Here is a 20,741-nt window from a genome sequence, read left to right as displayed (position 1 = left end):
ATGCTCGACATGAAGTTACAGATGGTATGGAAGTTCCCCATCATGAGCACGATTCTTCCATATCGATCGACATCTTTCCATGCTATTTCGGTCGCCTTAGCAAATAGTGCCTGGTCTAGCACCACCGGTATACGCTCAAGCTGAAGTGATGACATGATGTTCAGAGCTTCTCTGAGGATTTCTTGCACTGTTGCCATATCTGTGGCAGGCGCGTTTATAGTCGGCAGGTAGCCAACTACATCTTCCGTCACCTGAACACGATCTCTAGTCATGATGTTGAAACCAGTCCACGAACTGATTGTCTGGTCGCATGGTTCCAGCATGCGAGTCATAATCCATACGTGATTTCGGCGCTGCGCAAGGGATGTTGCGCCTGCAAGAGTGTCAGAAAGATCTGCAGGCTTGATTGCAGGTGGGCCCTCTCGTTTCCCACCGCTGTATATTGGAACTAAATCGCTGGATGACGGGATAGATCGCTTCTTATCTGCTTTGGATACTGCCGATGGAGGTTGGGGCGGCAAACACGACTGCGACTTCGGTTGGACGATGATACCGTTGACGCGATGCGATGTTCCGCCACCACTCAGCGATTCCTCTAGCCTGTCGATGTTATCGAATGCTAATACAGTCGGGACCGAAGGGTGCACATGTGACGGAAGTGGTACTGTATCTTTCTCCACACTTGCTAATTTGTCTATGCATAGCGCTGTCTCGATTTCTTCCAGAACTGTGTACGAACATCCGTGCCCGAGTCGATTCAATATTCTGATGACCTCTGTATTACCGGTGAGCGTTTTCATGACCCACGGAAGTAGGACATGCTTCGATGTTCTGATGGTACCCCGGTGTACAGCATTGATGATATCTTGAGCCATCGACCATACCAGTGTGTCGGCACGCGCAGAGCTACCCCCACTCCCGCAAATCAAAGTATGCAGAAATACACGAAGAGAATCTGGTATCTTCACGTAATCTGAAGTGAGTTCTGCTGGCTGAGGCGGCCAACGTTCATTGTAATGAGCATCTTTGATCTGGTGTCGCAGTGAAGTAGCTGCACGCACAATGTTACTTTCACCGTCCGTTCGTTCAAATGCTTTCACTTCTGCTTTCAGGTTTACGCACTCTGCAGCAATCTCTCGCTTTGTCAGATTATCGGGCATCAAGTATACACGGTGTTTCACATTGAAGAAGATGAGCGATTCTCCAAACTCTCTTTGTAATGTGCGCTGCAGATTCTTCTTGATGGAGTCACGAACATCAACTGAAAATGTATCTGAAGACAGGATATCTGTTGCAACATCAACTATTGGAACAATCCTCGGGTTCAAGAACAAGTCAGTGCGAATGAAATTGAATATACATCGTATCATTTCTTTTTTCTCGATATTATCTTCAATGTCAGTTTCTACTTGAGGTTTTTGGGGCCGTGTGTAGTTTCTATAGCAGGAGAAGTGGTAGTGAGCCTCAGCTGCAACCATATCTCGTGTAGTCAATGCCAAAACTCTCTCATCATTGCGAGCTGTCGCAGCATCTCTTATTGTCTTATCTGCTCGAAGTTCAACAGCCAAGACAACTGTTTCACGGGTACGACTGCCTTTTATGAATTTTGAAGCACGCTGGCAAAAAATGCATTTATCATCGTAGACCGTTGAAGTTGATCCTGTCTCTTCCCGTGATGATCGCCGTCGCACAGCATCGCCAGTATCAACTGAAGAACTTCTAGCTGCATTGGTCAAAGTAGCTAGGTGGTTTTTGTGAGTGAAGTCTGATCTACAAGCCCTATGGTATAATATTGGAATATTAGGAAGTTCAACTGCGCCTTCTTGGACTAGCTTTAGAATTGGATAAAAGTTTCTAACTGCGGCTGCGTCACACAATGTCTTCCAAGAACTGTTGCCCGCTGCCTTGCTTAGTTCAGAGAGTGGCGACTTCTTGCTGCACAGGATGCACGTTCCGGACTCAGGTTCAATCTTCGCCCGTTTCGCCTCGACACCGGCCATCTCAGCTGAAAGAACAAAAAGACTGACGTTAGATTACTCCGATATCCGAAAAGCTCGCCAGCTTACATAGACATACTCATCCAAGTCAGTGAACATGTTAGATGGCGCCACAATACAACTCTATAATAGAGTTGTATGTGGCGCCATCTAACATGTTCACTTTTAGTTCTTAAGCCACCCACCCCCCCCACCCCCCCTCAGAAATTAATCAGGTCACCGCAACAAATCTCAGACTGAGATATAGAATATAGAATATAGATATAGAATAGACTGACGTCACTTTCGGCACTGGGTTCTGTGGGTTGATTATCGGCGGGAAATTCCAACTGACATAGTTTCGGTTTGTGGAAAGTGCATGCCTTTTCATATATTTTTTGTGTAAACTCGTGGTGGATGATATGTTTTAGTTTTTGAGTTATTTTTATAGACAGATAAACGGTGTAGCACAATGCATAATTTGGAAAATCATACCAGTGTTGTTTCACTAAAAAAAGTACAAGTCTAATAATAAAATATTGAAAAATATATGATTTTTTTTCGATAATTGATTTTTATAATAATTAATCTAAAACAAAATGCTTCATATTATTTTTTATTTAGACGGTACACATCGGACGTATATTTAGTCGTCAACCGCACATCGATAGCTAGTATAGAAGTCCAGATACACGTGCAACAATGTACCCCACCAAATGGGCATTTTCGAGCTGGGTGGTTTCAAAGATGGCGTCCATCCGGGCACTAAGCTACCGTTCTCAGATGTCCATCACACCTTTTCTGACACTTGAGACATTGGTCTAATGGAAAATCATAATGAGAATTACTCCCCCCCCCTCCACCCCCCCGGAGCATTCACTTCAAAAAATGGCCGGTTGGCTCAAGGACTACTGGGAAAGGTGGGTACAGAGAGAAATGGGTTCGGGACACAAGATTTTGAGGCAAACTCTTTCTCTCTTTCATTTAACTTGCCACCCTATTCAGACTTTGTGACATTTTGTCAACATATTTGGGCGGTGATGTGACTGAATGGTTATTTCCTTTTAATTTTTTCTTTATCTGTTGATTCGTCTGAAAACAAAGACAATTTATATCCATGCACAGTTTATTTTTTGGGTGAGTATATATTTGGGGATTTAAGTTTGTAAAAAGTGCAGTTTTGGAGACCCCCGCTGTTACATTCATTTTAATTTGTAAGAATTATTGAATTATCCCCCATATTATATCCACATTATCCTCAAGATTGATTCGAACAAATTGACATTCCATCTACAGATTATGAAAAGATGTCCCTTGGAGACTTAGTTCATTGCAAACCAGCAATGGCTGTTGAGAGGCTGAGCAAGAACTTTCATCAGTTCTGCAGCAACTTACCCTACATAGGTATGTTGTGTTTCTTCATTTGATTTGAATATTGACAAATGTTGCAATTGCTGATCTTCCATCCTTGCTTTAAATACATGGTTAAAACCCATTTTTTTTACATTGTTAATTTTTGACTCATGAATGTTTGATTCTGCAGTCCCCCAAAAGGCAAATGTTCCCTTAAATTCTTGGAAGAGGTTTAACCTGAAGGTTATGACCAAGAATAGCATTGTGATTCATCGGCCTTCCACCTGCCCAAGGTAACAGAATTATAATCGTTATTTAAAAAAAAAAAGCATACATATCTGAATTTCAAGACTCAATCACGTTTCTCACTCGTAATTGGAGGAAATAACCAATCAGCTCTTACCTAATCAATTACCCCAGGTGGCTAGAATTTTCATAATCGACCCATATGCTCTTCCAGCCAAAGATAGCTGCATACAATAATGAAGAAAAGCCACACGAGGTAAACCCTTTGCTGTTTCAAACCCTACCTGGGTTCCCCTACAGCTGCAGACATTCACAAGTAGTACATACATGAGAATCCCAATACTACATACTTCCCTTCGGCGACTGAGGGGGGCATGTAGCATTGTAATTTTCATGTATGTACTACTTGAGAATGTTTTGCAGCTGTCGAGGAACCCGGGTAGGGTTTGAAATAGCAAGGGGCTTACATTGGTTAGCTTTTTGTCCCCCGTCGCACCGCGGAGCGAAAGGGGGACTATGGTTTTCCCCTCCGTCCGTGTGTCCGTGCGGGCGTGCATGCGAGCGTGCGTACGTGCGTACGTGCGTTCGTAAGCGAAGGACGGCATTCGAATTTGGTGTGTGTGTGCAACCCACGTCAAAATCCAAGATGGCCGCCGCCATGTATGTCTGACGCCATGTATGTCTGAAATTTGTGAGAGGAATATCTTGAGAAATAAGCGAAGTACCAACTTCTAATCTGGTGTGTGGGTGTATCTAGGCATAAGGAAGAACCCTAGTGAAAATTGGGTCGCCACGTCAAAATCCAAGATGGCCGCCACCATATATATGTCTGAACCTTGTGAGAGGAATATCTTGAAAAATAAGCAAAGTACCAACTTCTAATCTGGTGTGTGGGTGTAAGGAGGCATACGGAAGAACGCTATTGAAAATTGGGTCGCCACGTCAAAATCCAAGATGGCCGCCACCATATATATGTCTGAACCTTGTGAGCGAAATATCTTGAAAAATAAACGAACTACTAACGTCTAATCTGGTGTGTGGGTGTATCTACACATAAGGAAGAACGCTATTGAAAATTGGGTCGCCACGTCAACATCCAAGATGGCCACCGCCATGTATGTCTGAACCTTGTGAGCAGAATATCTTGAAAAATAAGCTAAGTACCAACTTCTAATCTGGTGTGTGGGTGTATCTAGGCATAAGGAAGAACGCTATTGAAAATTGGGTCGCCACGTCAAAATCCAAGATGGCCGCCACCATATATATGTCTGAACCTTGAGCAAAATATCTTGAAAAATAAACGAACTACTAACGTCTGATCTGGTGTGTGGGTGTATCTACGCTTAAGGAAGAACGCTATTGAAAATTGGGTCGCCACGTCAAAATCCAAGAAGGCCGCCGCCATGTATGCCTGAACCTTGTGAGCGGAATATCTTGAAAAATAAGCGAAGTACCAACTTCTAATCTGGTGTGTGGTTGTATCTAGGCATAAGGAAGAAGGCTATTTAAAATTGGGTCGCCACGTCAAAATCGAAGATGGCCGCCACCATATATATGTCTGAACCTTGTGAGCGAAATATCTTGAAAAATAAACGAACTACTAACTTCTAATCTGGTGTGTGGGTGCATCTACGCATAAGGAAGAACGCTATTGAAAATTGGGTCGCCCTGTCAAAATCCAAGATGGCCGCCTTGCGTCTTCCACTTTGTCAACTCGCATCACTTCACCGACGGGGGACCTTGGCGTAACGCTTGTCTTGGTTGTTTTATGCAGCTTTCTTTGGCTGGAAGAATACGAGGTTGTGGGGGAGTGGGGGGGATATATCTGAATTTGCACCATGACTGGTATATATTTATTTATCACAACAAAATGGACTGAATGGACATTTGAAAATGTATCCCTGATGATGACTGATGAATTAAACTGCCTCACCTACCCCAGAGATCTGCGGCGAATCTTGAAACATCCAGTTCATTCAGCATTTTTTCGGTACTTCTTGCAAATCTATGATGCCGAGGCACCACTGAAGCTGTGGAATGCATTGGAGAAACTAAGAAATGCTCCTAAGAGCAGATATTGCTCTGATGACATACAGTCTATTGTGCAAACATTTTTCAAAAAAGATACTGACATTGGTAAGCTGGGCCATGCACTGAGTGGAAAATATCCCAGGGAGTCAAATGAAAACAAGGAGCTGATACTCTAGGTCCCTTGCCTTTTGGGTGGTATGAGGATTAGATATCTGCAATATGAAACCTAAATCTTGAATGTTTTTTGAAATATCGCAATATCGCATACACAAGCAAAATTACCGAGATGGCTGTCATTGCAACATAATTCAGGCAATCGCAGCTGTAATCTAATTTTTTAATATTGCCTACACAAAAGTACCTGGACAGATTATCGGTCAGTCAGTCGGACAGAGCTCATTTTAATGTCCCCCGTCTCCGATCTTGTCAGAGGGAAGGTGGACAAAACGGACAATGACGAATGTCACGAAAAAAGTAGAGGGTTAGATCTCATTCCATTTGGTCTTGTTCCATCCGATGGCAGCACCATCCAAACTTGCATTTTGGATGGTACTGCCATCTGTGGCCACCGTGCACAACCTTCCAGATAATAGCAGCAGGTATGGAGTGCTTCAAGGAAGAGATGTGCTCAATGATCCGTTTCTTTATTGCAGTCTTTCAGAGGGTATGCATGGCAACAAAAGTTATCAAAGACTTTAAGCATGAATGAATGATCCTTTTAAGGCCATTTTCCCTGCTAGAGCAGGGGTTATCCTTGTGGGCCCCATGATAATCATGGTTCCATGTTTGAGGCAATGTTTTTATGGCCGGAAGCCCTTCCTGACGCCAACCCTTAGTCGCCTCTTACGATGCGCAGGGATACGGTGTACCTATTCTAAATCGGGGTACACACCGGGATCATTCATCCCAGCAAGCTGGTACTCAATTTGCCGACCTCGGAAGGATGACAGGCTGAGTCAACCCCCCTGGTGTTAATTTAGCGATCGACCGGGATTCGAACTCAGGATCCTAGGATCCCAAGCTAGCACCCTAACCGCTAAGCCAACACCAGGCTTTAAGCATCATATTGGGAAAAGTGTCTTGTCAGAAACAGTATTTATGCATGGATGCATAAACTCCAAAATGGGACAATTAGTGTTGCTGAAACACTACGTTCCAGCCAAACCCATTGTGATGTAATACCACAGGTAATTGCAGTCACATTTACTTGCATTTAATGAATTTGAAGAACTAATCCAGGAAGATGGTGCATTACCATTGAGGAAATTGCCACCTTAATTGACAATAACCATGGTTCTGCACTATATAATGAGTGAGGTGCTAGATATCAACAAAATGTGGTTGGTTGGCCTCATGACAGCTTATTGATGAAATCAATAACTGATTATTGGCCACTGCACACTTATTGACTTGCCGTTTTGAGACCGAAGGCGGTGACTTCCTGAACCAGAACATGACTGGAAACAAAACGCGAATTCATTACGGTACACTGGAAAGCAAACAAGCAAGCGTGGAATTGGGGCACCGCAACTCATTTTCTTCAAAATTAATAATTCGGTCTATCACGAAGAAAACTTATTCTGATGGTGTTCTGAAAGACTGATGGCATTGTTGTGACCCATTTCCTCACCAAGGGGTCTACTGTTAATAAAGATAATTATTTCGAATTTGCTATTTCGAATCGGAGACATCAAAGAGGTATTGAAGGTAATTTCCATTGATGTCCTGTTTTCATTTGACTCCCTCTCAATATATTTTAACTTTGAAAATAATATTTCAACTTGTTCTTATTCTTTTTTTCCCCTCTGTGGGTCATCTCAGTCAGTTACGTATTTGCATTCATCCCCATTCAGCAGGTCTTCTGTACTGCAATTCGCCACTGCTGAAGGATGTCCAGGAAACACAGAGCGCGACTTACTCGCAATTAATGAAGATTCAGACACTTATCTACAAAGCCATGGTTGACAAATGGTAACGTGGAAAGATCTTTTTTTATGACTCCGCCAATGAAGTCGCCCGGAGGCATTATGTTTTAGGGTTGTCCGTCCGGCTGTCCGTCCGTCCGTGTGTCTGTCCGTGATAGGTTATCGACAACACGAGAACTTAAGAACAGCTGAAGCAATATTGGTAAAACTTGGTAAAAGCATTATCATGATGCAAAGATTCACAGATTAGATTATGGAGTCAAGAGGTCAAAGGTCATTGGTCCAGTTAGGTAAAAATTATGTTACGAAGCTAACTTGTGAACCAGTGATGGGATTTTTTTACCAAACTTGTTATAAGTACATATATATTATGGTGCAATGATGAACTGATTGTATTTTGGCATCAAAGGTCAGAGGTCATGTCAGGTAAAAATGCGGTACTTGAGAACAGCTGAAGGGATTTAAATCAAACTTGGTTCAAGTATGTACAGTATAATGATGTAATAATGTGGGCGGAGGCATATTGGTGGATGTTGCGACGTCTAAGAGTGTCATTCTAGTTTTATTAAAAGAAACAAACATTGTGACAAGACTTTTTTTTCTGAGATCAGTTGTGCAACTTCCAACTGTCCCTCAAAATGCCATTTTGCACTCAGTTGTAGAATTGCCGCTCTCTTTATACATGCTCGTCAGGGTGTGGGAACAATAGCTGCTGGACACCCAATGGAGAGTGGTAGGCACACTTTTACGATGGGCTTGAGCATGATACTCACCATAATTAGCTGCAAACACTTAAAATGAGGCATTTGAAGATAATTTTCATGGAACAAAATATGTTTTATTTGCTTTGTGTTGTTTACATTTTCCAGAATCCGTACCGTCACAGTTGTGAAATTGATTTGCATTTCTTTGGTTAACCATACTCATCATCCACCACTAAAAGTTACAATTGCTCCTGCTAACATTTCTTTGAATTGTTTTGCACCTGTAAACCTGCAACACACAGAAAGATTCATCTGTATGACCCCAGACGATTATTTATGAGATTTAACACAATGGCACGATGCTTGCCATTGATACGATCATACTGGTGGGAATCTGAACTATTCTCCAGGGAAATTTCATTCACATTGACATCATTTCCTGCATTAACAAAATCAGTGTTTAAAACTAAAAAATGTGGACAAACCAGAAGTATTTTTTTTGTTTTACCGGATTGCATCTATCTCTATGATGCCTCTTCTGCCGATGGCATTATGTTTTCGGTTGGTCCGTCTGTCTGTACTTGCCTTTTTATATCCATGATCGAGGCTCGTGGAAGAGCTAGAGCAGAATGGAAGGGAACAAAATGGAAAGGGAGAAGCACCAACAGCAGAGTAGAGGTGCGAGTGCGATTAAGGGTGCGGGAGAAAGACACGCGATGGTGAACAAGCTACACACAAGCACGAAAAAGAGAGTGCTTGGGAATGGGGCAATTTGGGGCCGAAGAGATCACGAGTATGGATGGGGGATTACCTGATGTAGTGGTGAACAGCTGCCTTGAATCCCTGGAGGGAAGAATGGGACTGGACAGACTGGGGAAGATGATTCCACAGGCCAAAGAATGAGGAATAAACGAATGGAGGTGAGGAGTGAGCCTGGGTTTTGGAAGTTACTGGTAGACCATGTTCACCCTGCAGAAACCTGAGAGGGACAGAGACAAGAGAGGGCAGAGGGTGCAAGACCAAAAAGGAGCAGTATAATACAGAAAGGCAACCAACCTGTCTACGATCCGTAAGTAACAAGCCGAGACACTCAGTTTCGTTATGGGAGGTCCCAATTATTTTGAGGGCCTTACTTTCCACGGCACCTGTCCAAAGGTGGGGGGGAGGGGGAGCAGTACACCATCCAACTGTGAATGTAGGCCTTGTAGATTGTCAAAGGTTTAGATTGGCCATGGAAAGACCTTCCACAATGAAGGCCGGATGCCCAGTCGGCAGCTGACTTTGGAGGCCATCTTGGAAATATGCTCTGCCCAAGGAAGATAATGGCTGATGGTGAGGCCCAAAGGTTTGAGTGGCATAACCTCTTCAAGTGGTTTGTTTAGGAAGTAGATGGGAAGGGTTTTTTCAGACGGTCATTTTGGAGGGACAGGGTGAGTTTTGGGACTTGCTGAGGATGGAAAACATATTCCAAGTGTTGGACCAGTTCTTGACTCTATCAAGGTCTGCAGAGAGGGAAGAGGCTGCTGTGCCCACCTGCATGTCTGAAGGATGACAAATGATCTGGCAGATGGTGAAATCATGATGCATCCGAAAATTATATTGTTTGTGTGTGTGTGTGTGTGTGTGTGTGTGTGTGTGACTGTGTGTGTGTGTGTGTTGTTGTTGGTTGTCATCTCCATATGCGGGTTTCATAAGGTGGAACAGAGCCCTCCCAGGTCTCAAAGTATCCACCTCCGTCATGTGTGTGCGTGCGCGCATGTGCGCCTACACGTGTGTGCATGTATAAGTGTTGTTGTGGATCTCGGTTTCGGCACTCCCCTTACCGAGGGGGGTTTAATCCCCTCGTCTTTCACACTGGCCGTCCGAGTCCTAGAAGGTAACATGCTCCTTTGCGGGGAGTGAGGTTGACCAGGGTGACTGGTCAATGGAGTCCCAGATACCTTCGCCAACCTCGCCGCAAAGCAGGGCGCTACTTCTGCTCGAGCCACGGACAAGATGGAAGAATGCCGAGCGGTTTAGCAATCCGCAGCTCGAGCCATTAACAAAGGATTAACCCGACTCCGAGCATTTGGCCAAAATCGCGCCACAGGTACTCAATGGGGAAAAGACTAAAGCGACTGGATGAGAGGAAGCCAAAGAACCAAAAAGGGTGAAGGAAGAACACAGGTTTATTTACTATCTACAAGAAATGAAGAAGAAACGAAAGGTGAGACTGTACAGGAAGAGGAAGAAGCAGATACACAGGGCAAACCTTAAAACAGTCTTATACAGAGTGTCTCAAAATAGATGGAACCCATTAACATGATAATAATTTATTACTCAGACAAGAAACTCCAAAAAAGATTACATTTCCTGGAAGCTGATATGATAACAATTTAAAAACTGAAGATTTGAGGTCTCTAACTCAAAGGATACATTTATTAGAGCACATGTTCCAAATGACCGCCTTTGCGCCTTAGACACACTTGAAGCCGACGAGCGAAGTTGTCAATCACCCTGACACACTCTTCCTTCCTGATGGCACGAATCTTCTGGGTGATGGCCACTTTCAGTTCAAAAATGGATTGAGGACGATTCTCATACACGTGGTCCTTCAAGAACCCCCAGAGATAAAAATCTGGGGGGTTCAGATCGGGTGAATGCGGAGACCACTCGGGTTCGCAGCGCCTGCTGAACAGCCGATCGGGGAATCGGTGGTCCAGCCACTCCATCGTGATGTTTGCTGTATGTGGAGTTGCCCCATCTTGTTGGAACCATTGCACATCTCGATTCACGCCACGACGTCTCCCAAGTCCCCTCCAGAACTTGCTGAGCACCACAATGTAACGCTCCTTTGTGACAGTGACTGCCTCCTCGTCTGTGTCTTCAAACCAAAACGGTCCGATTATGCCATGTTTTGAGATCGCCACCCAGGCCGTGCATTTCAGAGTGCAAGGGCCTTTGAAGCACCTCGTCTGGGGCTTGTGTGCCCCAGAACACATTGTTCTTGCTATTGACATGCCCACAGAGCAAGAAGTGTGCTTCGTCGCTGAACCAAACATCATCAAGAAAGTCAGGATCCTCTTCGATCTTGTTCTCGAACCACCGGCACATCACAACACGTTTTGCCATGTCAGCTGGTGTGAGTTTATGCTTGATCTGGATCTTGTATGGGTACAGCTGAAGATCCTTGATCAAGATTCTTTGCACTGACGCACGTGAAAGACCCAGCTCTTGGCTACGTCTTCGGATGGACATTTTCGGGCTCCTTCCGACAGAATGTCTCACCGCATTCACATTGTCAGGAGATCTTGCAGTCAGCTTCCTGCCAGAACTGGGTGTTTCTGCCTTCTTGTTGAGGTTGTTTACTGATCCAGTGGCTTGAAATTTGTGTACCCAACGATAAATTTGGTTTTTCTGGGGATAGTTGTTGAGAAGTTGAACTTCCTGCAAAATTTTGAATGATTTTGTCTCCAAATAAGTAGTGACGCAAAATATTTTTTCCTCCTTTGTCCAAGGCATTTTGATTGATAAAATTATTAGTTGTCATGGTCTCCTCTCTTCAAATCTGAAAGAAAAAGAACAAGAACATTAATATTGGCAGAATTATTAGCAGTGACATGGGTTCCATGTATTTTGAGACACCCTGTATTATACCCCAGGACAAAACAAACAGACTCACACGACAGGGAATGGCAGGAAGAAATGGCTGGAAGGAGAAGAAGGTTCAGGCAGGTGATAGGGTAGGAAGGTCCGGGCCGGTGCGCAGCGTCGAGGTTGGCTCCAGTCCACGCTCCTGGCTCGAGGCGAAACCCGGCGGCAACTGCACATATTCGTTTCACGCGGTAGGGGCTTTCCAAAGCAGCTCGTCAAAGAGCTCCGCGCAGCTTCGTCTCTCTCAGCCAGACCCCACCAAACGCCGTCTCCAACCCAAGTCGACTCTCTCAAAAGGCTCGCGCTGGCGCTTATATTACGTGCTTCCAGATCAATGCGCACTTCATAGAGCCACGCCCGTGATGGTATTTCGTCAGCCCTGGTTGGCTGGTAAGGGCTCGCTGGCTCCATCTCTGATGGTGCGTCGACGTGCCACACCTTGTTCTTGTGGTCCCGCCCCCTTCTTCCTCGGCTTGAGACCGCATATCATGTTTAATGGCGGGTTGGGGCCAACAACCGAATCAAGGCAAGGAGCAGTGAACGCTGTCCTACTGTTACTTTGAAGAGCGGGTGAGACGATTGGGGAAATTGAAAGGGGCCTATCTTATTTGATTAATGCAACGCAGATTCAACTATTGGGAACAGATCCTTAACTGAAACACACAATAATGAAATAACTACGGAGAGGTCCTATGGTTCGCTACGTGTTGTACATGGACTAACTAGGGTGCGATCTTTAACAAAGCCAATTGATGGGGATATTTACACGGGATCATTTATAAGGGAAACATTTACTAAAATTTACTAGTGAAGGTTCTAAAAACCGTAACAGTATGTATACACACAGTGTATATATATATATATATATACACACACACACACACATACATGTATAAGCAGTGACATAACAGAGTACATACACTGTAACTCATGTAACATGTAACACAGTGACTCATGTAACACAGAGTACATACACACATACATACATGTACATACACACATATTATATGCTGTGTCTATAATCCGTGTTGGTGAATTAAAAGGGAAAGGAGAAATAAAGGTTAAAATGTTAACCATAATAGGTGAATAAAATATATGAAGTTCCGGGTGACGCCCTCTGTCGGCGTACAGGGAAGCATGGACATAAGAAGTTATCAATAGTAATTCACGTGTTGTATATTGCCCAGCTTGTGTGTGTGTGTGTGTGTGTGTGCGTACATGCGTGTGTGTGTGTGTGTGTGTGTGTGTGTGTGTGTGTGTGTGTGTGTGTGTGTGTGTGTGTGTGTGTGTAATTGATTGCATGACGTATTGGTATAAGGAAAGGCCCAAAGTGTAATTTTAATGCCATGTAGGTGTATAGTATAAAGCTGAAATATGGTTTTCTCTGCGAAACACACACCTGGAGATCGTCCTTGGTGTGTTGGCAGAATTGAAATGTGTTGCTGCAGGAATACCCATTGCATTTAGTCGTATTGATCGGAAATGCTCAGCCACACAGTCTGCCAGGTGTTGCTTAGTCTCGCCAACATAGAGCTTTCTGCAATGGTCACATGACAAGGCAGAAATGATGTTCCGAGAAGTGATGCTAAAGTATCCTTTGACACCTCATGTTCCTCTCAGATCTTTTATAGTCTCTTGCGACACAACCTGATGACATGTTTTATATCCAACGTGATTACATGTTGTTGCACCTAATCATTCTGCCCTGCTATAATTGGGAGAAAAGCAAGAGCAAACGAGAACAGCACTTGGTATAGCGCATTCCTCTGCCAGGCTTCCAGTTTACATTTTGTATCCCCTGATAGGCCAGATCTGCATCCGGACCTTAACCAAAATCTAATCGGCTTGTTCTGGTCCCCTACCCAACTCATCCACCAAGTTTTGGCCTGAACCGTCCACAACTTTTTGAAAAAATCATGCTGTACATCGTTTTTGGCCGCATATCTCAATAATGAAGAATCATTTAAAGAATTTTAAAAATTCTCATATCGGGATCTGGATCGTCATCAAAATCGAAACAATTCGTCCTTATCGCACACCCAACCTGTCTACCCAACCTGTCTACCAAGGTTTGTCAGGATCCGTCCATATACTTAGGAGATATCGTGTGATACAGACATACCTCTTATAACACTGTCTGTGATAACGCTTTTTCGCATGAAACTCGCCAAAAAAACATGATATTAAAAAAAATCAATTATAAGAAGAAAAAAAAGACAAGATAACCTCGAAGTGAAAGCGTTGTTGCTGTTGGACAATGCTCCTGGCCACCCACAACACCTCACCAGCTTCCAGAGTCCCCTAGCTGTTGAAATAGCTTCCCAGTACAATTTCTTTCCTCAAACCCATGGATCAGGGGATAATCGCCAACTTCAAGGCTAATTGCCTCCATCACACCTTCAGACTGCTGTTCCACGTAACTAATTGTCCGAGTCAGGAGTCAATCAAGCAGTTCTGGAGGAATTTTAACATCAGGAATGCAATTGAAAACATTGATGGGGCGAGTTGGGAGGACATCACCAACATCTCCATGAACAGTGAGTGGCAGAAGGTGTGGCCAAATGTCTGTTATGAGTTCACGGGGTTCAAGTGAACAGGGAGGGAGATTGTCCAGTTTTTCAACCAATCTGCGCTGCAGGAAGTGGACGTCAACGATGTGGTGGAGCTACTGGCCTCAAATGGGAGCAGCTTAACCAACGAGGAGCTGCAGGAGCTTGACGAGCACCGCAAAAGTACACTGCTACAGAGGAGACTTAGCCGGAGAGATTCCTGAGCACCAAAGACTTAACTGACGTCTTCCTGAAGTTGTCTGAAGTGCTTGAGATCATCTCCGACAATGACCCAGAAATGGAAAGCAGCACCGGATTGAAGCGTTCTATGCTGAATGACATCTCCTGCTACGATGAAATTTCCTGCTACGACCCAATATGCAAACCCTGTTAAAATTTCAAGTCAATCAGATGAAAATAGAAGATTTTATGTGAACCTGACCTTTGACCTTTTGACCTTGAAAAACAATATGCTTCTAGATTTTGATTGGTAAACCAATTCAGTGACCCAATATGCAAATTCTGTTCAAACTAGCAGAGTAACAAAATGTGCATTCAACTGTTCACATTTGTGGTGTTCATTAGTTGTTTATGTAATTATTTAAGTGCCTATTAGTGGAGCATGATCCATTTTTTTGCCCCAAAGGTTTCTTCTTTATCAGGAGACATTTGACCAAGCTCCTTCAGTGCAGGTTATTGAAAAAAAGGTGTCCCGACCCAAACTAGTAGAAGTGCATGAGAAGGTGAGATATTGCTGCAGTACATACTTTTTCACATGAGCAGAGAATAAAAATAATAGTTCCAGTTCCAATAGTTATAATAGTTCTGGTATCCTGGACAATGTCTATCAATTTCAACTCCTGGTAAACCTTGACTTCTGTAGCAGGACACTTCTGCACATGCAAGTTGGCGGTCTATTTAAAGCCTCTGAGTATTGGTTTAACATTGGATATTGTCGTATCGCCGGGGATTAAGATCCCCAGTGACAGATGGCCGATCAGTCCTCAACTCCGAGGCGTATGAGCCGAATCGATGGCGATTCCTCTGTATGGTGCGCGAGGGAAACGGAGGTCCCGTGGCCTTCCCTGGACAGACGGACACGACGGGGGTTTAACCGAAACCCACAGAACGGAGAAACACAATAAACAATTGAAAAGGCAACACAGATTAATTTAATGAAATAAAGCAAATAATAAAAATGAACGGTGAGGTAAATTGCTAATATCCTAATTTGAGGATCCTCCACTCAGACACAATTACAGACAAGGGAATGATAAAATAAAATCCCCCTTTTTGCCGGCACTCAGCTCTGGTCTCGACGAGCACTTTGGCGGGGTCGGTCGATGAGAGGACCACGCATCGTAGCACTCAAACAATGTCGCCGGTCAATCACGTGAGCACCCTGAACCGTGCAGCAGGCAGCCAAACGTCCCAGCGCTCAATCCCGGCCCAGCCAGCATAACACGGCCCCCAGCTCCCCTGAAGAGCACCGTCTTTTTTTTTTTTGTGATTGATGTTAGCTCTTACACAAGCCTCGATCTTGTATACAAAAAAAAAAAGAAGTCGAACAACCTCCCCTCCTTCAACGCGGCAAAGACTCCCCAAAGCTCTGAAATGTTCTCTTCACAAAAGGTGCACACGAGCCAGCTGCAGCCAAGAGCCAGAGGCAACAGCGTTCGCCCTCCACAAAGCCAGCACAAGAGAGAGAGAACAAAGGCGATCCCTTCGCTTTCCTTCCTCCGTTCTAGATTGTTACCTCTCACATCACACTCGCTCCAATCACCAAGCGTGATTCAATCATTCCTCAACCAATCCTCATTCGAGGTGTGACCTCATGGACATTCTCAACCACTCACCATCGAGAATGTTCGGGGGCGGGGCTCCCGGGCTGATCGGCCAATATGCTGGGTTTCTGTCGAGCTTGTCGTTGTGGTTGTGGCAATGTTCCGATTACATGGCTGGCCGAGTGAATTCTATAAGAACAGGGAAAAATCACAGGGGCAATTACACACTGGGGATTATTCTTAAGCCCTACCTAATTAGCATAGCTCCCCCCCTCGTATGGAGACACATATATGATCTTACCGGACAGTCGGCCTAACTTAGATACATGAAGATTCTTCTTCGCGTTATTCGGGGCACGCTAATCTATACAATTCTACCTCGACTAAGGTATTTCATTACCTACCCCCACACACATAACAATCTTACTATAATTCACCAAATGTCCGTCCGTCTGTCCATCCGTTCGAAGGTACCGCAAAAACGGCTGAACTGATCACAACGATATTTTTGTTGGATAATCCTAGGATCCCCTGGAGTAAAATAGGCTATATTGTTTTTCCAATTTTTCCAAGTTTTCCAATTTTCCAGTTTTTACAAACACGATGGAATAATATTTACCGATATGAACAGTGATGTGGCTTTTGTTGAAATTCTACGTACCAGGAGAGAGTAGATCGACTCCTGACGAACTCTTTCTATATAAACGTGCGGCTCCGAAGTAACGTGGCAGCATGTACAAAGTGACTGAGAAACAGGTGTAGCGGCCGCTTCCGTGTTACAGATTTGGTGCGCACTCTTTACACATAAAAGTGCGACTGAGAAAGACGTGTAGCGGCCACTTCCGTTTTGCAGAATTCAATCTTTTTTCAAAATGGGCGCCATGTACTGTTTAGATTTTGATGAATTGCGTGTGATATGATTTAACGGATGTTTACATAAATCGTTTAAAATAAAAAAAGCCTTCAATTTCTGATATTTTGCCTTTTCATTTGGGCCTCCCAATTGAAGCCCCGCCTATAGGGCGGGTACCGTTGCTAGTATTATCTAATACTCAAAAGGAAGACGGAGTTTTATCAAGTAGACAGACATATATTATTATCTCCACCCATCCTCTCCCCCTCCCACTCCCACGTCCCACCCTCATTACAACCTCTTTGGCAAAATTGTTCCCAGCAATTAGAATGTGCAAACTTCATTTTACCTTCCTTAATTCTTTTTTCCACACAGGAAAGGATATGGTTGAATTTGAAGAGTTTCTTCATCAGCGTTTTTCATTTTCAAAGGGCTATTTCTGATCGGACATCTTGGAAAGCTTTTGAAAAGTTTCTTCGTCCCATGATACAATCCCAGGAGCCTGGTAAGGCAATGAAGGATCATTCATATATATATATATATATATATATATATATATATATATATATATATATATATATATATATATATATATATATATATATATTGTTACGGACACGACTTAGATGTTATGATGGGCCGAGCGGAATGGCCGCCGTGTTCGCACAAGTTACCTGATTACACTCGAACGTTGGCCGAATCGCTCTACGCTAGATCAATGAAGGAAAGGACACAACGGCTGGGATTAAGGCAACGACACAAGGGGTACAGTTCTCAAGACCTCCGGAGGAGGATATAATATTGGTTATGCAGAACGGTTAGATTACACAGCAAGAGGTAAAGCACAGAAAGGTAAGCACTTAGACACAGTCTTATCTTATTCCCGACAGACCACAGACAAACGGGACAAGACTGACTCACACAGGGATTGATGGCAGGGGAGTGCAGGCAGTCGATAGCTCAAGGTGCACCTTGGCTCAGGGGCAGAATCGACCCGGTCCGGTCCAGAGATGCGGGGAGGTATCGTCGCGCTGGAGGTGGCGTCCTTTTCTCTCCAAGCTGAGGCGCATCTGACGTCACCTCCGTCTTCCTGCGCATGTCCAGCGGGGAGTGACACGCCCTCGGCTCGTTAGCTCCGCCCCAGATGGAATCGGTCCGCCGCTTCTTATTGGGTGCGGGGGGTTACCGGGCTCCGCCCTTGACGAGGAGCTGACAGTGAGCCCCTGCGTGGTAACCCCATCGGAGCACATGTTCAATGGCGGCTAACCAAGCCGGAGTGAGGACGCACACTCCCCGCGCCGTCGCCGCTCCGCCGCCACTGTTGTTGTTGTTGGTGTTGTTGTTCCATGAGGAAGAGATGCGGGGAGGTATTGGGAGGTCCTAAACTTACTAACGGTGCCATACAATCACATTCTGGTGCAACGAAGAGTCAGAATTAATGGAAACGAGTCCTTAACTGACATAGACTAAGAATAACTAGCAAGATGTCCTATAGTTGTCTACGTGAGATGCGGTGAACCTGGGCACGACATTTAATGGGGGAAAAAGGGGAAGGTCGGGGCTACAGAGTGTTGTTTACAGACAATGGGACTAGGGAATGGGGGATTGGGGATAGTTGGGGAGTATTGGGGAAATAGGGGAATATTTACAAGCGGATATGGATGGAGGCCAAATCCCATATCCGCAACAATATATTGTTACGGATTCCAGATTTATGTGACTTACTATTCAGGTCATTGCTTATTAATGTTTATTCTATTAAAGGTTGTTGTGGTTAAATGGTTAGAAGCGCTCCTGATAACAGGAGACCGGAAACGGGATGGTGAACCGGAAGAAGAAAAAAGACAAGGTCGGGAGAGAAGCGGCCATCTTGATCCTCGACCAGCTCCGACGCGAGCTGAGTCGATCTTTATCTGCTTTGGAACGCTGCGTTTGAAAAGCCCGTCTGGCGAGAGGAGTTACCTGCGCGGGGTGATTGCCTGTTACGTGTCAGGTTGCCGTGGGTTCCTGGAAGGAACCAAGCATCCGGCACTGTTCGCCTCGACGCCTACGAGTGCGTGTACGGGTCGCACCTTGGGCCTCGCGCGCTTTGCGAGCCGTTCACAGCCCAGAGGCCGCGATACGGCCTCCGACCCCGGTGGCGTCCTGAGGAGGTGTTCGCTGCAGCCGCCGTTCCCGGTACGGGACGTGCACGTTTGGAGCACGTCAGCCAGGGGTCCGTTCAACCACCCGTGTGCGGAGAAGTCGACCTTCACCTTGGTCTGGAGGGGCCCAGAGACATTGTGAGGGACAGTGACCATTGAGGGTGCAGTGAGTGGGGTCAAGGGGGGAAATATATGAGATGGCCATCTTAGTAATATTGTTGATTGATTGTTGATTGTTGTTGATTGATTGGGAATATATTATTGATTAATCCGGATCCTTGGTGTGGGGTTTCTTATTGACTGGAATTCATATTGATTGCGTTACGAAAGCGTATAAATCATATATCTTTCTGGCGGGGTTCCTCTCACGGTCCGGGGGTCACCGAGACCAGGTAGTCACCGGGAGGACCACGTAACAGAATATATATATATATATATACATATATATATATATATATATATGTATAATATTACACCCACACACACACACACACACACACACACACACACACACACACACACACACACACACACACACACACACACATACACGCACGCATACACAGAGTCACACACGTGGCTTGATCTAGGCAGGATCTTGGTGGTACCATACGCGTCCACTTCTTAATGATTGTCTTGACTGTGGTCCAAGGGATATTCAAGGTCTTTCAATTTTTTTTTTTTATACCTATCCCCTTAGCTGTGCCTTTCCACAGCTTTATCCCAGAGGTCTTTTGAAAGCTCATTGATGCTCATGGTTGAGTCTTTGCTGTGAAATGGGAGGGTTCCCAGGGAGGGAAGACAGAAAGACCACCAACCTGCCTGCGGTGAGTGAGTGAAAGGCCCTCGGAGTTGACTACATCGCAGGAGATTCCAATGATTCTGAAAGCTTTGGCCTCAACAGCGTGAAGCCGAGCAAGGTGTGAGGCAGGAGCACCAGCCCAGAGGGGGGAACAGTATTCCATTGAGCTGCGGATGAAAGCCTTGTATGTGGTGAGGAGCTCAGGTGTGCCAAGGAAGGACTTCGCACGACGGAGGATGCCCAGTCGGCGACTGGCTTTGGAGGCCAGCTTGGAAATGTGGTTTTCCCAAGAAAGATCATGGCAGATAGTGAGACCCAAAAGCTTGAGCGACAGAACTTCTTGGAGAGGATTGTTGAGAAAGTAGATGGGAGGGTTAAAACAGCTGTTCACCACCATCTCTTATCTTCCCCCATCGAAAACCTTGATCTTTTCTACCCCGGTAATTCACCCCAGAGTCCTTGCAGCGTTCATATGTTTTATTCCTCTCCCACTTCCCCCCAAGTCCTCCCGATGTCCCTGCTCTCAAATGTTGTGTTTGTGTCCTTCCCCCTCTCTCCCCATCTTGTCTGCCGCTCCCCTTGTTTTTTTGTGTTTTGTGTGTCGGTTTGTCTTTTTTGTGATTATTGTTAGCTCTTTCACGAGCCTCGATCTTGTATACAAAAAAAAAAAAAAAAAAAAAAAAAAAAATATGCACTACCCTGGAGAGGAAACCTACAGGAAGAGCTGATTTTATTCTGAAA

At 44.7% G+C, this 20,741-nt stretch overlaps 1 protein-coding gene across 8 annotated transcripts in view; it reads left to right on the top strand.

The window, feature by feature from the left end:
* The window catches only part of LOC137432745 (regulator of G-protein signaling protein-like), a 126,037-nt gene that overhangs the window by 66,321 nt on the left and 38,975 nt on the right, over positions 1-20,741 (top strand). For all 8 annotated transcript variants that reach the window (XR_013624353.1, XR_013624355.1, XR_013624354.1 and 5 more), the window contains 6 exons: positions 3,273-3,380; positions 3,520-3,622; positions 5,518-5,711; positions 7,460-7,577; positions 15,064-15,160; positions 17,430-17,559. Coding sequence is in view for 5 of the 8 variants with exons in the window: in XM_078783564.1 (XP_078639690.1) it covers positions 3,273-3,380; positions 3,520-3,622; positions 5,518-5,711; positions 7,460-7,577; positions 15,064-15,160; positions 17,430-17,559 (750 nt within the window). In the remaining 3 variants the exon portion in view is untranslated. The remainder of the gene's footprint in view (positions 1-3,272; positions 3,381-3,519; positions 3,623-5,517; positions 5,712-7,459; positions 7,578-15,063; positions 15,161-17,429; positions 17,560-20,741) is intronic.

This window comes from Myxine glutinosa, chromosome 8 (assembly GCF_964187855.1).
Source record: "Myxine glutinosa chromosome 8, kmMyxGlut1.1, whole genome shotgun sequence".
NCBI lineage: Eukaryota > Metazoa > Chordata > Myxini > Myxiniformes > Myxinidae > Myxine > Myxine glutinosa.
Note: the sequence above shows the minus strand (reverse complement) of the source record. Positions and strands in the feature narration are given on the sequence as shown.